The sequence below is a fragment of the Notechis scutatus genome, chromosome 1 (genome assembly GCF_049901735.1).
Source record: "Notechis scutatus isolate UNSWTSFEM ecotype Mainland chromosome 1, rNotScu1.2, whole genome shotgun sequence".
In the NCBI taxonomy this organism is placed as follows: domain Eukaryota; kingdom Metazoa; phylum Chordata; class Lepidosauria; order Squamata; family Elapidae; genus Notechis; species Notechis scutatus.
Genome location: NC_142009.1, coordinates 74,055,039 through 74,079,429, shown reverse-complemented (window position 1 = coordinate 74,079,429; position 24,391 = coordinate 74,055,039). Strand labels below are relative to the sequence as shown.

The following is a 24,391-nucleotide window of genomic DNA, read 5'->3' as shown; positions in this document are numbered from 1 at the left end:
GCAGAATGGCTAAAGGAACTGACCCACTTTCCTAAGAAGGGAGCAGAATTCTTTTAAAGTTGATAAACAGCCCCTCACTCAAATCTGGTTGTCAACCAGATGGAAAATAAAAAAAGAGGAATGTTTAAAAGAAGAAGGCTGAGATATATGTCTGATGTAAATGTAAATATATGAGTGTTACAAAAGCCACAATGAAAGAAATGAAACATACTGTACACTGTACATACAGCATATTTTATTTCTTGCATTGTGGCTTTTGCATTGTGCAGGTGGTCCTTGACTTATGACCACAATTGAATCCAAACTTTCTGGGTCTAAGCAAGACAGTTTTTAAGTGACTTTTGTTCCACTTTATGACTTTTCTTGCCACAATTGTTAAACAAATCCCTGCCTTTGTTCAGTTAGTAACCCAATTGTTCAGTGAATCTGGCTGCCCCATTAACTGTGCTTGCCAGAGAGTCACAATAGGGGATCACATGACTCTGAGCCACTGCAACCGTCATAAATACTTGCCAGTTGCCAAGTGTCTGAATTTTGATCATGTGACTATGGGGATGCTGCAATGGTTGTGTGAAAAACGTTCATAAATCACTTTTTTTCAGGACCGTTGTAACTTTGAAGGGTGACTAAATGAATGGTTGTAAGCTGAGGACTACCTATTTTTAAAAATCCCATTAGCTGCTCAGAGTTGCTTTGCAAGTAGGCGGCCATTCCACATAAAATGAAAATAATAAATCAATAATAGACAGCTTTCCTGCAGATGACTGAATCATATTACCTTTATGTAATATCTAATGAGTATCCTTCGCAGGTCAAACACTTGGAGCATGGTGGCTGCACTATTGTCAATAATATTGTACCCTTCTAGAATGTACTGAGTCCGTGTTATTTCCCAAGTCAGCCATCGAAGGTTGAAAGCTGCGTTGCATGAGAGCAAGTGAGGGAAGTGGCCTGGTTTACAGCAGCAGCAGTTTTCATTGTCCTCATCTCCTTCTGTTATAGCCTCCACTTCCCTTTGCTGGCAGTAAGTCCCTTGGAAATGAAATACAGGATAATCACAATGGCAGTAACTGCAGAGCTCAGTGCAAATAAGCTCTTCATAGAAAATTGCTGGCTCTCCTTTAAATAGTTAATATATACCAATTAAACCAACCAAAGGGAGAGTTATGGCAATAAATAAAATGGGCTGATTACACTGTGCCGAACAGAAACTGCTAAGGAACAGACTGTTTATTTCACCTTACTAAGTAAATCATGTCAGATTCTATGCCATGGTCTAAAATTAAATAAAATAACAATAACTTCCAAATACTTTGCCTTAAATGTAGAAAGAAGCATATGCAATTCAGATGTGCATGCCAAGCTTTAACTTTCTAAATGGCTTAATCATAAACTCAGAGTACCCTTTCTAGTTTTATATCATGGCTATGCCTGTTCAACAGCCAGGCCATAACAATTTAAGAAAGTTTTGTACGAAAGGTTTTATTTGTTAGTTCTAATAAAATCCGGTCTTTTCAAACCAGCTTGGATCTAAGTGATCTGAGAAAGTAGGTGGATAGATGAACAATCCTATAATTGAATTTCATTAACCCCAAATCTAAAACAGTTGGTCCTATGATATATCTCTTATAATACATTTATAAAAGCATAGGTATTGGCTTGAATAACACATCGGATTACTAGTGCAAACTAAACCTCAATCTGCTATCTCAGATCCACACAAACAGCAGGAAGTATTTGTGTAATAGTTATACTCTACAACATTCATATAACATTTGAACATCAAGTTCCTAATAATTAGAAAGAGATATCACTTCATGACTTAAAATAAATATCACCAGCATAAAGAAAGAGAAAGAGAGAAAGAAAAGAAAAAATGGAATATGTATAAACAAAGACAGACATAGGCAATATAAACCCAATCAAAAAAACATAAAGAAAAAATAAAAAAATAAAAGTATACATTGACTAATAAAGGCAAAGCTATTAAGTCAACATAAATATGTAGATATTGTGCTCTGCTAACTGAGGTGATAATATATTTTATAATTATACCCTGTATCCTTTTTTTATTTGTTCTTGTTTATTGATTAATAATATCACCAGAAGCCTCCTCAGTAGAGCTTTTTGGCCTGACCACATCTACCGTGTTTCCCCGAAAATATGACCTATCCCAAAAGTAAGTTCCTAGCTTGATTTTTACATGTGTGCCCAATACAAGACCTACCACCAAAATAAACCCTAATTAGACCCTACCCACTCCAGGGTGCACAGGTAAAAATGAAACTAGGGTGGGGATGGGGGGTGGAGCTGCCCTACTACTTACCTTCGGACAGTTGTAGCCAGGCCTCGCACATCGCGACACCTGCCTTGCCAGCCCATTTCTTCTGCAGCCATCAAAGCTTTCCTGAAGGCCTCTGCAGCTGTTAACAGCACCAGATCAATCCAGAGCTGTGTTATTGTCTGCAGAGGCCTTCAGGAAAGCCTTGCTGGCTGTAGAAGAAGTTTCTGAAGGCCTCTGACAGCGAAAGGGAGGCCAGGGGCGACACATGCAAGTGGGGTGAGTCCGTGGAAGACATTCTCTCCTCCCCCCAAAATAAGACCTGGTGCCTTTTTTTGGTAGCAAAAAAAAATATTATAAGACAGGGTCTTATTTTTGGGGAAACTATATTTCATTTTTGGTTAATAATGAAAATCAAAATATGCATAATTTTGAGGTATGTAAATGCGTACTATTCAGTGCACACATCATAAAGCATATTGATAAGATATTAATCATAAATATTTAGATTCTGTTATTGCGTAAGTGTATCGTTTTAATGTCTCTTATTACAGAGATAAGAAAAGTCAAGCTCTAATAACACTGAAGGTATGTTCACATATAACAAAGATAATCCCAGATTATCCAGTATAGGTTTCACTAGGAGAAAAAAAATAAAAGCAAAGCAAAATGCAATCTATAGAACCAGGAAACAAGAGCTATTAATGATGAAGGCTGAAGCTTTATAAAATGTTCCTTGGGAATGTACTAAATACTATTGAGTTTAGTGGGATTCACATCTAAAATAAATATAGAAAAGTCAGGAGTGCAAGTTTATTTCATATTACTAATATCTAATGGGTCAACGGGTCACTGTTGTGTTTAATCCCCGTGGAATTAGATATTAATCCCCTGTTTTACAATAAACCAGATATGAGACATGAAAACTATTTTGGCTCTGGAAAGAATGGGTCTGGCTGTCACTTTCCGGCAGTATTTGTTACACAAAAACTCCTTATGTCGAAGAATCTGAAATGATTTAGCAGCTACTCAAATTTCATGCTAAATTTCAGATCCACAAAGAGCATGCAAGGAATGAATTTTCTGCTTTTTCTTGACCGCTGTTCTTTAAGCTAAGGAGAGGCCTTACCTCGAAATTCTAGCCCCCTGAGTTGGAATGTGACAAGACCATTTCCAATTTCTATCAAATGAACAAAAGCATTTAAGTAATCAGATGCCAAAATAAAGCAGTCCCCGGAACTGTAGTTTCCCCAGCGTCCAAGAATCAAATCTCCACAAAGGGTCTCCTGCAGAGATCTTGTTAGGTGCTCGTAAAAGATGGAGTTAAGGTTATCATCATTTCCTAAAATCAGAGGAACACAAAGAACATAAAAGGGATGAAAAAAGTACCAGCCACGAATCTTTTGAGAAGAATCCTATTTTCTTACTGCTTGTTTAATAGCCAGTTTCTTTGTGGAGACTGCAATGGGAATTTTAAGACCACTTTTGTCAAAAATATATTATATTTTACCTTGTTCCCTTTTACCACCTGTATCAGGGACTACTCGTACTGTCATTGTAAGGTATTTCTTAGATCCTAAAGTAGGTTAGTAGAATCTGAAGGTTGGTGGAGCTTTTCCTACAACCGAAAGATCGCATCTTTCATATAACCAACAGATCTAAACGGCTGGGATCATCTACAAAGTAGTTTTTACACTTTATTCTATTTGTAGAAATAGCTGAAGACAAGTGTCACTAATAAATATTAGGAGTCCTTTTTGTGATTTATTTCTGCTTGTACAGTTCTTGAATATTGTGATTCCACCAAGAAATCCAAAGGCTTAACTAAATCAAGAAGTGATGTATTTACTGTATGCTGCTGCTGAGTGCACAAGAAGGGATTGTGTAGGTAGAGCGCTACCTTACAGGAAAATATATGGGACACTCAATCTTGCCTGCAAATGTACTTATTTGCTCCTTCTCCCTTCCACAATGTAAATTACGTGGCCTATAACAAAGCAAGTGAAGAAAACTGGATTCTTGAATCATACCCATTAGACTTCATTACACAGCTGTAGCTTCCAGATTCTGCCTCTAATTGCCTCATTTAAGCCTGACAGCGAAAAATACTCGACCATGATTTAATTCTATGAAAAGTTAATAAATACATAATACAGCTCATGCAACTACACTGTGGCTTAAGTAACAGGGCAACATATGCTTCTGTTATGAGACAATGGATTAAGCTTTTTAGTTTCTTTCCTTCCAGATAAGCAGTCAAGGGCATCCCTGCATTAATAAGCTAATTAAAACCTGAGAAAAACAACCACATTTTGGAATTCAAATGGGAACTATGTAACAGTTTCATTGGGATGAACGAAAATCACAGAACAATGCCTTATACTTCTGAGCTTCTTACACTTGAAATTTTAAAAAAAGAAAAAAATCTAACTGAAATGGAAAGGAAAAGGTAAAAGCAGCTATTGTAAAATGGTAACACAAAATGTAATAATGTAGAGAAAGCTAAAAGCATTTGGAAAAAGTACTTGGTGTTGGTATAATTTCTGGTGAATTTTTATGAAGTTACTGGTCTCATCTATAAGTCTGTAATGGCTCAAAAGACAACAATGAGCTTTATACTACCTGTTACATAAAGTATGCTGGTGTTTTTCACCTGCTTGTTTTTGTGTAATCAAGGCTTGATTTATTCAGAATATGCCACCATCCAAACCAGTGGTGGGATTCAATTTTTTTTTTACTACTGGTTTTGTGGGTGTGGCTTGGTGAGTGTGGCAGGGGAAGGATACCATAAAATCTCCAGTCAGAGGTGGTATTTGCCAGTTCTCCAAACTATTTAAAATTTCTGCTACTGGTTCTCCAGAACTGGTCAGAACCTGCTGAATACCACCTCTGATCCAAACAAATGGGACATACAAATGGTCAACATGACACTTGGTTTTATTATTAATTCAATGGGTGATCAGTAGTAAATAGGTTTCAGGTTAGAAATGATGGATTTAGAACATCAAAACTCTTTTACACCTCTTCTAAATCAAAATATTTTTCTTTGCAAAACCACACTATTTCAAAATTTAAAAAAAACCTGTTTTCATTTCATTATATTGATGTATGTATACTGTATATATAAAACACTATTATACTATGTATTTATATGTAAATATAAATAAAGCTATATATTCCATTTTATTTTATTCATACTCATATTATTTTTATGTCAGTCTTTGACTCATGGAGCTACATTTTCTTTATGCATCAAACATTGCCATTTACTCAGTGTTTATGATTTATATCTTGCTTTTCCCCCGAGGAGCAAAAAGTAGCATGAGTACAACTGTAAATGAATTGGATTAAGCTTCCCTTCCAAAAACAGAACACAGCTGTCTTGTGTGAAAAGAACTAGGCACTTCTATTAACACAAAGTGTGCGCAATCTTCCATGCATAACATCTCCAGAAGCAAGGAAGCACTAGTCTCTCAAAGGCATGTGCTCAACTGGTACAGTTGGAATCTTTTAGCAGCTCTTCTACAAAAGTTTGCAGAACAGTTTTCCTGGAACATCTTCTGCTGGTCTATCTCTGAATCCAACTCAATATGTTCAATATGTTGAATAAACTTATCTTCACAAACAGACATTTAAAAAAAAAATCTGTTTCCTACCTGCATCCTTTTCAATCTGGAGTACCAATCTTGTGTTGGAATGGTCTGCTCTTTTTGTGCTGGAAAGAAGATAGGTACCTATAGATTATGTCAGGTGGTGGACAGGGAAATTTTCTCTTAATGTATTTGTGCATAATTATATATTTTATATATTTTAATCTGGCTTCTCCAGAATTTAGCTCTCTTTTCTTACGGTCTAAATGTTCCCTCAAGTTGCCAGACGCCTAAAAAAAACACCACCCCAGTTTAATCAAAAGGATGCCCTCCTGCAGTGGGATTATAGGGAACAAATTCAGCACCTCTGGATGGAACAGAATTTGGGAAGTGAACGAGTAATTTTCAGCTCTACCATAGGTAGTCCTCAACTTACAAACATTCATTTAGTGACCGTTCAAAGTTATAACAGCTCTGAAAAAAGTGACTTATAACCATTTTCACACTTACAAATGTTGCAGCATCCCTGTAGTCACATGAGCAAAATTTGGACGCTTGGCAATTGGCGTGTATTTATGATGCTTAGAGGGTCTTGGGGTCATGGGGTCACCTTTTGCGACCTTCTGACAAGCAAAGTCAGTGGGGAAGCCAGATTCACTTAAGAACCGTGTTACTAACTTAACAACTGCAGTCAACTGTGACAAGAAAAGTCATAAAACTGGGCACAACATAGCAGCTGTTTTGCTTAGCAACAGAAATTATGGGCTCAATTGTGATCGTAAGTCGAGGACTACCTGTATTTTCCTCTTGCTTACTCATTATTTATCCCTTTGTATATTCATTTTTTAAAAGTCATTCTGTTTTCTCTTAATTGCCCTGCTAATTGAGACTGACATTACCATAGATATAAATCATATACATACACTAGGGCTTGTGGGATCATTCAGTTCAGTAGCTTCACTTTATCTGTATGACTAGTCAGAAAACATCAAACCACAGAGTTGGGGGAAAGAAAGCTAAACACTAGGCAGAAAATTTGAAGCACTGTATTTTTCAGAAAAAGTTCACCCACTTTCAGTTCAAAAATATTAAGAATGTATAAAATATCCACAGGGTTGAGCATTTATAATGTTCTCTTAGGAACTCACAGAGATTAGATTGCTCTTGATCCTGCTTGTCTTTCAAAAGATCTTGAGAATGTGGTTTTGTCCTCAAGTATGGGGATCAGTAAAAGAGGCAAAACTGGCTCATTGATTGTTTTTGAGGGTAAAATTCTACTAAGAATTTTATGACATTTTTGATGGTTTTATATACTTTTGTATTGTTGGTTTGATGTTTGTAAGCCACAGAAGGATACATATGAGATGGGCAGCTGTATAAACTGGAATAAACAAACAAACAGATGAATGATAAGAGCAGAATTTGGAATGTCTTGGTTCCATGGGGGGGTGTTTATCTGTCCAATAAGTATTAATCTTGCTACCTCCAGTCCAAATCAATTTAATGAAACTATTCAGAGTCTGGAGAGCAAGAGCTTATAATAAAATACATCACTCCCACTTTCTTATGAAAAAAGAAGTAAACCCAAAACACAGTCATAAGATGGTAGCAGAATATAGGATTTACGGTACTATATTTGAGCTGTAAACATCTACATGCCCATTAGATGGTAACAATACGTTTATAGAGTTTTTGTAGTTCTCTGCTGCTATCTAGTGATTCAGATTTGGTATGGTAGCCTAGATGTGGTAGCCGTAGCATTTCACTGCTTAATAGACATTAACGTTTGATCACTTGTTTGTTGCCTCTTTGCATCTAAAGAAAATATTAATATCACCATTTCAAAAAATAGTTATTAAAGATAAGAAAAACATTTGCTTTTACAAGGAAGGATGCGAATAGAATGCTAGTTTAGAGAAAGAAGTAGTTTTTACTTAAGATTTTGGGTTGTTTTTTTTTCAGCAGATAAACTGAAATCCTCATTTATAGGTTATAAACAATATGTTGCACCTATATGTCATAAAACTGACGTATCACCTTTAAAACATTGCAAGGATATTTTAATAACAGATTTATCAGGGAAAATAGTATGTAACATAGAGCAGAGAAATGCCCAGTACAATTTTACAGTAAGAGAGCCAATAACTCCAAATTTATACTTATTTTTATTCTTCTAATTTTGAGCTAATTCTGGTTATTTAAAATGACAATGGCTATTTTAAAATATAAGTAGTGGTGTTTACTAAACTAAAACATTGTGAACATTTTGGAGTCATTTAACTATGGATTACATCTATTTTACACTTTTAAATATCTTCATTATTATGGCAGCAACATGTTAAATGCTATAAGGATTGGTCCAACTTTAAACTCTAATACTCAACATTCCAAACTGAGCTGAATATTCAACCATGGGCTTTCAGCTGTCAGGTATGATCTCTTTTAAAAAATTAACTCCTGGGACAACTGAGCAATTTGGCTTTTCTTCAGTGGCTTCTTACTTGGAATTTTTTTCATACTGCTCAGTCAGGGTGATAATTAGCTCAGTAATTGAATTTCTTCATGAGTGGAGTTATTCTACACAAACTGAGTGCAGGCCCTCTGGAGTTTGTTCAAAGAAGTCCATAGAAATGCTTAACATTTTCTGCAAGGAACCATTCTGAAAGACTCCTTTGGATTTTTTTTTTAAACCCACATTTTAAAAAAAAATTGTTAGAAAAACAAATGGAAAAGTATTTGTGTACAATAGTTTTTCATATTGCATTCCTATGGTGATGAGACATCCTTTATTACATCATTAACCTGAATAACATTCTAATTTCCCGATATGCTTTTATGACATCTTGTTTAAAAGTCAGAAAAGTCAGGGACAGATCCATACACTCAATAATTTTGTGGTGTCCAGTTGTGATTATGAAGAAAGGGAAAGTCAGTCTGCCCATGTGCAAAGTTACTACATTGCTTATTAGGATGATCATATATAGCTGTGCTAAATCAGATGACCACTAGCTGGCAACAAAATGATCAAGAACACCGTTTCTCAAGCTTGACAACTTTAAGTGTGGACTTCAACTCCCAACATGGCTGGCTCGGGAATTTGTGTATCTTAACGTTGCTAAGGTTGAAAAACACTGATCTAGAAGACTTGAACTCTGTGTGGCTAATCTAGGTGGTCATCCAAATTTATGTATGTGATGGCACATGAGAAAGACCTTGGGAGACTGGGCCAAGAGATGCAACCAAAGGAACAGTCAGGTTAGAGACTGTCACTTTCTGACAGTGAGAACAATCAACCAATGGAACAGCTTGCCCTCGGAAGTTGTGGGAGCGCCATCACTTGAGACTTTCAAGAAGAGATTGGACTGCCATTTGTCAGAAATGGTGTAGGGTTTCCCACTTGGGCGGGGGGTTGGACTAGATGACCTACAAGATCCCTTCCAACTCTGATTATCTGTATCTGTATCTAATATAGCTGGCAACTGAATAGCTGGCAGAGCAAGATGCTCAAAAAGAACCATCTTTTATTTGAACTGTAAAAGGAGACAGGGGAACAGAGTTTTTTGCTTACTATTACTAATACTTACTATTGGCCTCATAGGGTAAATCAGATAGGATTTATAACCAGGTGAGCTACATTGTAAAGCTACATTGAACCTTTTGCCCTGTCCACTATTCAGTCATGGACTATGCTGTCTCTTATCTGACCGTTCCCTTGGCTCATCTCTTGGTCTAGTCTCCCAAGGTCTTTTCCACATACCATCACAATATGGTATTAAAATCTGGCAACTCTAATGCTTACTATTTACTTGTATATTCAAGACCATGTTTGTAAAAAAAAATAAAGTTTAATAATATATGGAATTCTTTGTGCTCTTTTCCTGTAATTTCATTTCTAAATTATAAGTATTCTTTTCTTTTCAAAATCTCTGCCTCTTACAAGAGGTACTTTGCTTTTACTTATAGTTTAATTTTTGAAACATTAAGTCTGTCGTACTGCTTTACTTGAACAGATAATCTTCTGGTTCTCCCTCTTCTCTGACTTTGTTGTTTTATTCTTACAATTCATTGCCAGTGTACTTGTCTAAGAAAGGAATCAATTGAAAAATGGATCTTGGATCTGCTCCCACTTCCTATTCATAATCATGCTGTTGCCAACTAAATTTATATGCAAAACATATAAATGCAGGCAAAAATGGAAAAGAAGAAAAAGAAACTGGTATAAATTTTAATGGTTAAATTACTATATTTCTAGTTCTGTGATTCTTAGTATTTTCTTAAAGCTCACAACGCTTCCACTTATTTACTTTGTCAATTACAGGCATTAATTCAAAACTAATATACTTCTCATTGTACATTGCATTTTTTGACTTTTCTATGTTTGATACTTTAGGTCAATCAAAATCAATCTAGTTTTTTATTCTTCAATTAACATTCGGAATACCCATGCATCATGTAACCTGATTTTTTGACATTTTTTATGGTAGTCATTAAGCAAATGCAATGGTTATTAAGCAAAAAACAGTAGTCCTTAAGCAAATCAATTTTGAGTATTTTTTTTTTCTGGAAACCAGCAAAAAAAGGTAACAAATTATGGTCACATGACATCACAAATGACTGTAAAGATGAACCAAGTTGCCAAGTGCCCCCAAATGTAATCATGTAATTACAGGGAGAGGTATGGCCATAGTAACTTCAAAAACAGATCGTCCTTAGCTTTTGAGGGATCTGTCCTAACAATGAACAGTTAGGCAATCAGTCATAAGTTGAGGACTAACTGTATATATCTACATTTATACATACATACATACATACATACATACATACATACATACATACATACATACATACATATATTGTGGAATATGATACCTCTCCAAAGCTGCTTTTTACAATAAATCACATAAAGGAAAAGAAACCGAGTGAAAATTATAGTGCAGTTTTACAAGCGACAACAAGAGAAGAACAATAGCAATAAAGCAGACAGGTCATGGCTGAGCCTCTTTTATTAAACTAACTGCCAAAAGGGAACAAATGTTAATTTGTTTTTAAACTCATATGACCATAGGCTACAGTATTTCTGTTTTCAGAAATAAAGAACAAGTCAAAGAATATGTCAGATAAAAAGAAGAGATTCACAGTCAGGAAAACAAAGGCAGTTTCAGTGTGGCACTGATGTGTAGCACAATTTGACTCTGTGCCCGCAGAAAAAAGTTGCAGCTTAATGGATACAAATATGCCATACTGAGAGAAATGTTGCTGTAGCAGTGTGAGTTAAGAAAACCATGACGGTTCAGATCTTACTAAATTACATATCCCATTATTCCTTATTTTGTTGATGATGACTAAGGTCAATTAGAATTGCAGTCCCAAAGCATTTAGAGGACCATATGATTTTCACTTGAGTACAATCATTCGGTTGGCCAAATTTTATTCTATCTCTATTTCCATTGAAGCAGCATAAGAAATGTTTTATTAACTCATGGAAGTTTCTAATGTGGCAGCACAGGGTAAAATTTGCCTCATATCATGGCCAAATATGCCAGATGTCTCGTGAGAAGGACCTAAAGATGTGGCTCTGCCAATCAATTGATAGCCCCAGTGGGAGAACAGCGCAATAGAAATGATTGAGTAATAATAGATCCCATCTCTTCCGCCCCCACTGCGCCTCGCCCTTCCCATGTGTCTTTGGTTTTAATGTTTGATTTTAACTTTTTATGTTTTAGATTAGATGTAACTGTGGTAAGACGGGCAGCCAATACAGACAGACAGACATAACTCCAGGGTTGGTGCAGACAAAACTTCTCGAGGCAAGTTGTTCCACTTAATTGTTCTAACTGCCAGGAAATTTCTCCTTAGTTCTAGATTGCTTCTCTCCTTGATTAGGTTCCATCCATTGCTTTTTGTCCTGCCTTCCGGTGCTTTCAAGAATAGGTTGACTCCCTCTCAGATCCCATCTGTTGAAAATTTTCAGCTAGCAGGGTCCAGGAGAAGAGCGGTTTCTGCTGTGGCCCCACCCTCTGAAATATTTCTCTCGGTAGAGGTGAGAGGTCAGCCCCAACACTCCTGGCCTCCTTCTGGAAAAAGCCTTAAAACCTGACTTCTGCCAGCTGACCTCCGGCCCTGATAGGAGTATTCTATGCTCAGTGTGGGTGATAGTGTAGAGAGAAGATTCCCACCTCACCCCTTTCTTGGGATAAAGTTTATGTAACTTTTCCTTGGCTACAGATCTCTAACCAAGGAAGAGGCTACAGGCTACAGATTTACAGATCTGTAAATCCATATGTGATGGTGCATTTAAACTAGACTCCTGGTGAGAAGCAGCATCAAAGGAAATGCTGCTTTTATCGTTGGCTCAACGGTAGGAATACTCCTATCAATACCTTTGTACACAACAGTCCAGTCATAGTCATTTAGCATTATATATTATTTGAAAAACACGGGCGAATAAATCAGGAAGCAATTAAGTGATGAACAATTTCATTAATAATTTAAGAAGCCTGCCATCAAAGTAATTGCCAAAATAGATTTAGTAGCAATATAAGACTAAAAATACATTCAGGGGGAAAAAAAGAATTGGTAGATGAAAGCAGAAGCTGAAAACAAACTGAGGGGAAAAAAATAATGCCTAAGAAGCAAGAAAGCAGGACTCCAGTTATATTATCAATAGACTGTCCTAATGACAAATAGCAAGGATAGCCATTTGGCTACTTCGAAGGACAGCCTGTGATTAGTGTTATTATTTTATATGTTTGGTCTTTGACCGCAGGCCAATAAAATATATTGATATAAGCATAAAGCCCTGAAACATTTAGAAAATGTAATTTTAAAGATACCAGGGGTGGGGAGCGGGCAGTGCAGTTATAATTTATCAGGAAGTAAAGTATGTCTAGCAAGTTCAATAACAATTCTGGATACTTGGATTTAAGGAATTGATTCAAATAACTGTCAGCCCTGCAAGATAAGAAACCAATTCCATATATAAGTCAGGACTACTTTCATTGCAACGGCTACAGTAATAGAATTTGCTTCCACCCTCTCACTTTATCTTTAGGCGAACCAGGGAGAGACCCAAGATGTTTTCTCAAGTTAATTTCTTGATGTGGGCTCAAACCCCTCTTATCTGACCCTTGCTTTGGTACTGGTTCCACTCCTGTTATTCAAGATCACTCCCTACGGCAATTGCCTTTCTCTGCAGTCTGGCTTAGTTTGCCTTCTAAAACATCAGTATCCGTCTCATTCTAACAGCTTTATAGCAGGGAGTTCTTTAATAGTGCTATGGGGGATTTCATGTACTTGTAATTAATAAGATTTTCCTTATTAATCTGAGTGAGATCCAGGATTTCTACCAACCATGGCACCAGAGTTCTTCATTCATCTTTTGCTTGCTATGTTTCATCATAGGAGGATCCACATACAGGGAGTAAAATATAAACTAGTCTTGGAGTGGATCTTTCTTACTTTTTGATATAAAAACTATTTGGGAATTGTCTGATACTGTAATAGTATGCAGGAATGAACTTAGAAGATAGGAGCAAGAATTGCACAGTCATTTTTGTTCATGCTTTTGCTGGAAAAGCAAACTTTGTTGGATCATATTTAAAACAAGTCTCATTCAAGAAAGTAAGAAGGGGCCAAATAAGCTACTGTAGTATAGTGCAAAGCTACTTGAGATACTTCCAATGCTGCTTGTTTTGCATACCCTTGAATATACATCGGCTCTGGTATTTAGGTTGATGTTCCTCTTCAAACAGTTAAATGAGGTATTCAATAAACACACAAAATTACTATTATTTTAAGAGAGATTGATGGCCTAAGTGTTTTCTTTACTATTTATTCTACACTCAATGGATGTAGATATTTTGAGGCTACAAGTCAAGAATCAGTCATCAGTCAGTCAGCATCATTGGGAAATCTGGCAATTATAATTCCATCAAAATTGGTGTGCACCCAGCTAGGGATTTAGACATCACAGATAATATTTATCATGTAATGTTGAGAGTTCACACATAATGATTGAAAATTTACAAATAAAGTTGCAATGTGTGATATTCAGGACAGTGCTCACTGTGGGGATTTCTAGTCAGCCATGCCTTCTTTCAATAAACTGCATTCTACTTCCCCTGTTGGAAGAGAATAATGAAACTGCAAATAAGACAGATGGTTACAATGAATATATACAAATCAAGGTAAAAGAAATATAATTGAATAGAAGGAAAGGGAGAAATAGAGAGAAGTTGGGAAAAGATATGAAGTTGAATATATAAGATAAATATGCATACTAAACTGTGCTTGTATGGAAATGTGATAGTTTGGAATTATGCTGTCTTTAAACAAGATGTTTTATTTGTTTTTCAGAAAAGATGTTTTATGTTTTTATATCTTACGTTTTGTTTGTTTGTGTATTGTTTTTAAAAATTAATAAAATTTGTTTTTTTTAAAAAAAACAGTGGCTCCCTCAAATTTGTTTTTAACTTTCTCTCATGCATGAATTGCGTTGTTTTAGTTACACCAAGATCAGCACTACAGGAATGAGTTAACCATACAGAATGTAAAAGCTGATTTTAGGCTTGCAAAGTAAGTCAGATTTAAAACTAAAACATGAAACTCTTTTCTATCCTACCCAAATGTACAAGTTCTTTCTTTAAAGTTCCTTTTATATTCACACACATAAGGATAACTCCATTGCCTAAATCTATGTAAGCCAAACTTTTGTTATTGTTCATAGTACATTGCTCCTCAGAGACAAACAGTGAAGAAAAAATAGATTCCTGTTTCTATTTCAGTTTTCAGTATTTGGGGAAATCAAAGTGCCTGCAGCTCCTTAGGAGTAAAGAAGATACAGAGAGAAAAGGTGCTGGAGATTAGAAATATCATGGTCCCAACTAGATTTGATTCTTTCCTTCCTTCATCAGGTTGGTCAACAACACATGGGTAATAATTTTTTAAATTGGAGCAGGCATCAATTCAAAACGAGTAGATTATTCTCATAAATTATGATTAACATTGTGACTACACGTGCATATACACCATTGTAATCACTACAGGAAAGGAATGCATTCCACTGGGAACATCTTTTGAACAAATGCTTTGAAGTGAAGGCTGTCAGCCAATTAAAGAAATTGAAATTAATCGTACGAATTTGGATTGATTAATCAATTCCATCTGCACGCAGAAAGCATTCTCTTTGGCTTTAGAGGATGGAAGCATCTGTCAAAATGTGAGGCAGGAGAAGGAATGTCTCTTCTAAAATGGCACGTTCCACAGTGAATTTTTGCATCAATATTTGTTAAGACTTTTTTTTTTAAAAAAAATATATCTTATGCTTGTTTAATGGGACCAAAACATGTTATGAATTTATACAGTAAATTATTGAAGTAAACATTGTAGCCAGTTAAAAATTAGTAATATGTGTGCAAAACCACAACTAGTGTTTCAAATGGCTCCGAAGATCTGGCTCTTAGCCCAGGCCTTTGGCAAGCATGATTGGAGCGCCTGCTTCTTCTTCCTTTTCTTTGTTCCCATCTGGTTTTGTTATCTCTGCCACCTTTGTTCCTTTTTTTGTTTTGCATTGTTTTCTTTTTTTTAATATTTTTAACCATTTGTAAACTGCCCAGAGTTACTAGGAGTTGGATGGCATTTACATTTAATAAATAATAATAATTCATTTATTTCATTAATCTTGCACAACTATTTGATTTATTAAATTTATTTGCTGCCCCCCTCATATCAAAACCACTCTGGGCAGCTTTTTAGTCTATTGTTAGCTATAATTTTTTTATTACCTCATGAATCATAAACACTGAACCTAAGGGGAAAAACATTAAAGCTCATTTGACATTATTTTGATCACATTTTTGTGATTTCACTGGAAGTACACTATGGTTTCCAACAATAGACAAACAGTGACAAGGAATGTTTGCCAAAAGGAACATATTTTGTGGTTATGAATTCTAGCTACAATATGTTAGAAAGGCTACTGAAGCATTAAGAGGCACTATGTAGGATATGAATTATGAATGTTGTTGCATATGAAATGTACTTAAAATAAATGTCTCAAATTTATGCTCCTAGGACAGCTTTCTTCCGAGTTCAGTGTTTTGCAACACTGAAATTCTGTTATATAGAGAATATATAACAAATAGACAGTTATGGAATTCTGACACTGAGAAGGCAAAAAGCTTTGATCCATACAGGATGGTAACACTATGAGTAAAGAAGCAGGATGAGTAAAGAAGGAGTCTGGTCATAGACCAAAGCACAGCATTGGGAAGGCTTTTGGAGATAGCAGAGCTGACACGTGGTCATAGTCAGAAGTACTATTTTATGATGGCTCTATTCTGAGAGAGCTTCTCTTTCTTCTACTATTCATGATCTATTCAGGCTAGACTATTGTAATGTATACTTTGTGGTTTTTCTTTTAAAGATTTCAGATCTTCCTTCTGTTCTCAATTCAATTATCTGACTTTTGAAGGATTAGATTGCTCAACTCTTTTGAAAGCAAATTAATACTTCAAAGTCTTTCTTCATTCAGCTTATTGCACTCATCGACAAGGAAACCTCTTCTTTGTCCACCATTAAGGAGAGGAGAAGACAGAGGAAAGGAGAGGTCTTACAGAATGGATAGACTGGAGAGAAAAGTTGGACAGTGTAATTAAGTAGTAGTAGAAAAATTGTAGAACAGTTGTAGGTTCTTGGCTAGGATATGTAATGGTATGTGGGAATGACCTTGGGAGATAGGAGGAGGAGCTCCAGCCTGGATGATGATCTGATAAACAAGGAGGGAAGGCTACTTTCAGAGTTGCAAGATTCTCTTAATGTAATCTTAGAATTACATTAGACAGTTGTAGAAGTTCTGATTGTGTTTCTTATCTGTACCTTGCGAGTCCTAACATCAATCTTGCAAGTCTAAAAGTACCCTTTCCTTCTTCTCATCTCTCCCAAGGTCATTCCCGCATATCATTACAGGAAGGGAGAAGAAAGAGGAGTGGTTTCCCTGAAAGAAGGGAAATGAAGACCTAGAGGGATGAGAGCTCCATCCCAAGCCTAAGAATGAGGAGAAAGGAACACCCAGCTGGTTGTGGGCAGCAACTTCACTCAACACCCCAGAGGGGAAGGAAGGGATCAGTTGTCAGTGGAAAAACTGTGATCTTTGGAGAATGACTGAGTAGATGACCCTGGGGAAATGGAGAAGCAGTAGGTATTTGACTAAGCAGTTCCAAAAGATCGAGCCATAATGAGTATATTACAGTACATTCCAGTACATTCGTTTCTTTTCACTCTCTCTCTTGTCAAACCCAGAAATCAAGGGGAGAAATAGAGAAAAGGTGGGGAGGAATCAGGATTGGCATCTTGGAGGGAGATTTAGGAGGAAACCTGACACCAGTATTGTACACCTGTTGCACCTGTTATAAATACCTGTGGTAAATAATGTCACTGTATATAGTAAAAAGCATAGAAACCGCCACAGTCTTGGTTTTTCTGTCACTCTTGCAAACCAATAAACCTCTAGTTAAAAAAAAAACCCGCCACAGTCATGGTTTTTCTGTCACTCTTGCAGACCAATAAACCGCTAGTTAAAAAAGAAAAAGAACTTTGTACACATTATGACAACCATGTCTGCTGAAACTTGAACATCAACTGGCTAATAACATATGATAATCCCTACTGATTTCAAATGCCACAAGGCAAGAATGATTTTATTTCTACCAGTGGCTGTGGAATCAATAACTGTTGGCATTCAGGGTAGTCATAGCTCTCAAACTGCTCCCTCCCCGTAGAGTTTTGCTGCCTTTTGCAACAGAGAAATGTGAAGTGACAATTCTATTGTGACTGTTTAAATATACAACTTTTAAAAATGGCTAACATTCCATCAAAAACCATTAGTGAAATGCATCATGAACAATCACAAAAGGAGTAAAATAATCCCCACAGTCTACAGAAAGTTCTAGGATATTGTGAACTACATTCAATTTAAACCCCACATTTTGAATAAAAAAGATAATATATTTATGTCACTTTTATCTTACTTGTAATTTCTTTCCCAGAACTTGACTGGTCTGGCGTATGATGTGAGAAATATGACACTCCCTAAAAATGGACTCAAGGGAGTAGAAAACATTGCAGTGGCCAGAGTCTGACAGAAAAGCATTGCAGAGTCTGAAAACTTCAAGTTAAGGTAGCATAAATATTAAATTCACTGGATTTTTACAATGTCCTTTAGGTGCCTCCTGATTTACTTAGTTTCCTTCCCAAAAGACAGGTGCAGCAAAGTAATGCATAAGAGCTAAAGAAAAACTGTGATTATTTAGAATTTGATGTAATGAAAATATTGAAGCTACAACACAATGAACTCATAATTCATGCTAATTTGGGACAGAAAGTCATAATTAAATGCAAGAGGGGAAAAGAAGCACAGGAAACAAATGGAAAAGATTAGTGGAAGGCAGCAAAACTCTAGAAGTCCATGTCAAATAGTGAAATGAGCAACTAATGTAACTATTACAGATTTCTCTGTCTCCAGTAAGTTGAATATTTATCCTTGATAATAATTAATACTGCTATCTTATCTCCAGCTTTTCTTAAAAATAGTGCTTGTAAATGTAAATATATAACAAAGATTCAACCCATACAAATATACCCCTGAAATGAAAAGAAAAAGGCTTGCAAATTCCTGATAAAGAAAAAATAAATACAATGTCATTTAGGAAATATTTCATCTAGTATGTAAATATGGAACCTTAGGGAGGGGAAAGATTTTTCTCAACTTGGCAGAAAATTGTTTATACAATTTGTAAAAGTATCAGGGACATACTGTCCTTTTTTTAATTACATATACAACTGCAGAACAAATAATGAAACACATTTCTCATTTCCTATCTTACCTTACTTTTATCTATTTAATAACACAAATGTCATTTTCCCAAGCATTGTACGTAGCTAATCTTCTTGGAATGATGTACTTTTTAAAAAAAGGAACAAAACAAACAAACAATAGTGGGCTGTATAAATTACTCACAGGCCTCAGGCTGAATACACAACAAAACGCAAACAACTTTCTTAAAAGGATATGAGGTATTGCAAAGAGCTGAGCAAACACATGGAAAGATGAGCCCCAGGCTATTTGCCAAGGAGCAATATAAGTCATTATGAACTGTAATTTCTGTAGTAGATCCCACAGCTGAAAATGAAAGAGAGAAAAAAAAATGATGATAGCATCCATAAAATCTATTTTAAAAAACAACGACCCACTAAGCACTTGGGTTTCTGTATTTACTACAAGTGTACAAAGATTCTTCCTACACAGTTAAGATTAAATGCGATCATCAAAATAGAATTCTTTTTATAAGCCAAGGGCAAGAGTCAGAATAATCTCATGAAAGGGCAGAGTCAGAATAATCTCATGAAACGTGTTTGTTACGAAAAACAGAATGCTTCACCTTATCTCATTTTTTTTTTAAAAAAACCAGGACCTTCTGTTTTAATACAATCCCAAATTAGGTGGGATGGGAACATAACCTGTGATAAATTTTGGGTAAAAAAAAAATGTATAAGGATGTTCGACTCCATTTTATTAGCACATTCTATGCCTCATTGTTCTAAAATGAAATTCATTGTTAAGAAAACAAATAAGGCCAGGCTGCATCCCTCCTGCTTTATAATAAACTTTCCCTAAGATCTGATATTGATTGAAGTGCAGGCAGTCCTTGACTTACAATCATTCATTTAGTGACCGCTTAAAGTTACAATGGTGCTGGAAAAAGTGACTTACAACCAATCCTTGCACTTAGAACCAATGCAGCGTCCCCACAGTCACATGATCCAAATGTAAGTGCTTGGTAACTGACATGTTTTTACAACAGTTGTAGCATCCCAGGATCACACGATCACACATTTGTGACTTTCCCAGCCAGCTTCAGCAAGCAAAGTCAATGGGGGAAGCCGGATTTACTTAGCAATTGCTCAGTGATGGGATTTACATTTTTTTACTACTGGTTTGGTGCGCGTGGCTTGTAAAATCTCAATTCCCTCCCCACCCCACTAACCTGCTTTCCAGCTCTGTTCTCCTGTGCAGGCAACAAAAGAAGACCCAGCCAATCAGGTTGGGACTCAGGAGGCAGAGAATAGATGGGGGCGGGGCCAGTCAGAGGTGGTATTTGCTGGTTCTCCGAACTACTCAAAATTTCCACTACTGGTTTTCCAGAACCAGAGGTGGCAATCAGCAGGTTCTGACCAGTTCTGGAGAGCTGGTAGCGGAAATTTTGAATAGTTTGGCGAACCAGCAAATATCACCTCTTAATGGAGATTTTACAGTATCCTTCCACAGAACCGGTAGTAAAAAATTTTTAATCCCACCACTGTCCAGAACTGGTCAGAACCTGCTGAATACCACCTCTGCAACTGCTTGAGTCACTTAACTGCAGTCATTTGGTTTTAAAATTGTGATAAAGAAGGTTGCAAAATTGGGTGGAACTCACTTAACAGCCACCTTGCCTAGCAACAGAAATTCTGATCTCCATTTTGGTCATAAGTCAAGGACTACCGGTAGCATAAAAGCATTTGTATACATACACAGGCATAATTACACGTATACAGGGCGAACTATGGTAGGAGTGGCCTGTGAAAGTAAGGTCTCTATTGATCAAGACAAATGCACTAAAAATGCCAAAAAGCATTTCTACAAATGGGAAATGGCATCTATTCTCTTTCCTTCCATGAATCAAACTTTTTTACAATTTCTTTTCACCAAAGACAGGAAGGGGAAGGGAATTATAACCTTAACCAGGGCTTTTCAACAAAATTTGCAGCTAGACAAATTATATGAATCAAGAATATTAGTAAACATTATGTGAACCTGCTCAATTTACAGAACATCTATCTACACAACATTTCTGTGTCACCACAATGCTTCAGGGTTTCTTTTTTAATGCAGAATTCATAACTCCAAGTTTCAAAGAGGCAGTAACTACATAACTATCGGACATCATTCTGATTCCACTCCTGAGATTGAGCCATTAAAAGAAAGCATAGCCAAATAGAGAAAATATTTGTCAATGCGTAGTGCAGAATAATTTCAATTTATCTCCCTAATGTGCATTACTCACGAACACGCTCAGTGGTCTTTCTGCATCGTTATAGAGAAAATTGGCAGAGCTGGGGGATTAGCAAATAGCTGACCCTGAAGATGCCTCCTTGCATTGTAGCTTGTTTTTATCATTCTAATTCATAGACATCCCAAGTCACTATGGATATTCCTTTGTCTTCTGTTACTTCTTTCTTTATTCTTGAACACTAGAGCAAGAACAGGGTGGGCTGCTGGAGCTTCGCAGGGGTTCGGGAGAGTCCCGAGCTAAGATTCTGTGTAGTTCAGAGAACCCACAAATCGCACTCCTGGCTGGCCCTGCCTACCCCGCCCCACCCCTCCCAGGAGTCCCCATGTGGCCCATTTTGGATGCAGGTAAGTGCATGGAGGCTTGGGGAGGGTGAAAAAAACAAGTCTCTTGGAAGTTCGGGAAGGCCAGAAATGGACCTGTTTCTGGCTTCCAGAGAGCTTCCAGAGCCCGGGGAGGCTATTTTTGTCCTCCCGGACGCTCGAGAAAAGCCTCCGGAGCCCAGGGGGGGCAAAAACCCCTCCTCCCCTCCACGGTGCAGGAGGCCAACTAGGCCACACCCACCATGGCCATACCCACCAGGCCGAGAACCCATTGCTAAAATTTTTGAATCCCACCCTTGAGCAAGAAGTAGTACTAAAAGTAGAAGTGGATAGTTTGCAGAAGACCAGTAGATACACCAGCATTTCTTTGGGGATTTCCAGAGAATCCCTGGGGAGGGCACTTCTGGCTTATATTTTTAAAGTTTGGGGGGGTTTAATAAGGGATGAGATGGATGCTTTGAATTTAATCTCCAAAGAATTAGGCCTATTTTTACCTTTTGTGGAGCATGGAGGTCAGTGTTTAAATCTTCACTTAGCTAAACCTGTTCACAGTCACCTGTGATGACCCGGAGTGTAACACAAACGTAACAAAATCCAAAACATAAATAAATTTCCTTTAATGCCTCCAACTTGGCCCCACTATTCAATAATTCTCAGTTGGAGATAAAATTTGTTCAAAAATAGTGTTCTAAAGAAAGCAATACAGTCCGAACTTAATGAGGAGATAAAGGCGAAATAAAAACAAAACAAAACAAAACAAACTACAATGAAGGAATTTCCACAACAGACCAGGATAAATAATTACCAACTTCAAGGAGATAACAATGTACAGTCTGTGGGAAGGACACCAACCAAGATAACTTCAGCCCAAAATAAAACACGCCTTGCTTCTGGCAACAATGTGTTTTAATCATCTCTCTTATATACTATTCTCCCCAGCTGCAACCAATGAGGGGGATCATGGCTGCTTCCTCTCTCATAAGCCAAGTTGTTTCCTTCTCTGTACCTCCCCGAGTGTCCTAGGATGAAGAGGGGATGGGCCTGGTTCTTCCTCTGACTGCCCAGCCAGCCTCTGCCCTTCCCCAGCCTCCTCCACAACCTCTGGAGCCACACCTCCACTCCCTGTCGGTTGTTCCTCCTCTCCCTCAGAGTCCAATTCTAATAAGGGCAGGACAGTCACCAATGTCTTAGTTTCCTCCCAGTTAGACTACTGCAATGCACTCTACATGAGATGACCCCTGAGGAGCATTGAGAAGCTGCAACTGGTCCAAAATGCAGCAGTCAGTGTTGGGGAAACCATTAACTCAAGTAAATGTGAAAAAAATATTTCCAGATCCATCTGTCAATAGGTAATGGATCCAAGAAATTGTGGCAAAAAGCAGTGCACCTAAGTAGACTATCAGCTAAACCGTGCTAGTTAAGAATTAGGTGATGCCATTTACTGTATGGGGGGGAAATTCTCTTCAGCATGTAATATAATTTTGCAGATTTCCCATTTCTACTTCACCAAAACTATTCTAATGAATTTAAGAAATTTCCCAATACAGTCTGAAAGGTAGTGAAAAGGGCTAGAGAAACTTCAACTAAATCAAAGACTCTTCTTCTTGAGATACTTCATTACAATCAGTTGTCACGTCTGAAGAAGTCCCAGCAGGTAGCTTGTGCAGTTGAGCAGATTATGTTGGCAGGTTCATTCTGAATCATTTTTTCCATAAAACTTTCTGACAGTCTTTCACCTAACTGACAATCAGAACCAAGCATTCATTTGCCAAAACACACGGACTAAACCAAGCATGCCTTGCATTTCAGACTAAGCTAGAGAATATCTGTTCAACAAAGACGTTCAAGTCAAAAATAGTATTTTATCTGATTACTGACAAAACAAAGAACAGCATATTTCTGCAGCCAGGAGCATTGCCTTGCTAAATGGTATGATAAGCTTTGACGACCCAAAACCACTGAATTGTTTTTTTTAAAAAATGATATATTACCTTTTTCCATCACCAAAACCATACGAAACAGGTACACAATATGGTCTGTGGAACAGTATATTGGAAACCACATAAATAGGAAACTAAATTGTTGAAAAAAATAATCTATATTCAGACTTTTGGAATGCAAATATTATACATCTGCAGAAAAGGCAAACTGAGAGGCTTTATAAAAGGGAGTTATCATCTAAATTATGTACTGCAATATTTCTAAGTGATTTGGTCTCTTTTATTTGGAAATTTGGAAAAGTCCTTATATACTAGAGGAAAAATGATTTCAGAATCTGTTGAATGGTTTTGCAAGGGAAAATAAATATCAGCAATCAGTAACAGATCAGGTCACAAAGAGAAAAGTGGTGTAGGCAATAAAGACCCCAAGCAATTATATTGATTCACACGGTTTGAGCTCCCTGGATTGCATTAATTAAAGGCAAAAGGAACCAACTGGATTTCTGATTAGCTAGCATGAGACTGTTATTTTGGGCAATTGATTTTCAGTGACCTGAAATAGCAACAAATTGTTGGCTGAATAACTGATGATTGAAATTTTATATTGGGGATAATGGGCTCTTGTGGGGTTTTTCTATTTCTGGTAACATAAAAGCTTGGCTGGCTTTCAGAGCGATGTAGTTTTGTGTCTGTATGTTTGTGTATGATTTTCAGCTTTGTCTCAGGCAATAATTATCTTGAATCAGCTCTGAAAAGAGATAAAATTACTACATGATCGGTCTACTATTATACTACAACTACTATTACTAATAGCATCTGAAAAAATAATCTGCTAAACAACTGTCTAATATGATTTTATTGTAAGGTTTTTGAAGAATAACAGAGAAACTTGATGTGTACTTTCAGCCACTGCCTTGATGGGATATTTGTTTTTGACATGATGATATGGATTGAAAACACTTTAGCATTGCTGTTCACATCTTCAATGAAAAGTAATGTCTTAATGGTCATTTTTACAATATTAAGTCCAGTTTAGGTAGAGTCAAAAGTATAGCAGGGAAAAATAAACTTCCTGAACTTTAACAAGAATTGTGACTGAGTTGGGAAACTGTAATAGTTCACAATCTGATAATATTTGGTCCAGTGGTTA

General features: G+C 36.7%; 1 protein-coding gene across 3 annotated transcripts in view; it reads right to left on the bottom strand.

Moving 5' to 3' along the window:
* The window catches only part of PCNX2 (pecanex 2), a 99,086-nt gene that overhangs the window by 19,029 nt on the left and 55,666 nt on the right, over positions 1-24,391 (bottom strand). For all 3 annotated transcript variants that reach the window (XM_087967897.1, XM_087967884.1, XM_087967893.1), the window contains 5 exons: positions 18,940-19,048; positions 17,898-18,027; positions 5,938-5,996; positions 3,411-3,623; positions 779-1,032 (listed from right to left, as the gene is read on the bottom strand). In XM_087967897.1, coding sequence (XP_087824023.1) covers positions 779-1,032; positions 3,411-3,623; positions 5,938-5,996; positions 17,898-18,027; positions 18,940-19,048 — 765 coding nt within the window. The remainder of the gene's footprint in view (positions 1-778; positions 1,033-3,410; positions 3,624-5,937; positions 5,997-17,897; positions 18,028-18,939; positions 19,049-24,391) is intronic.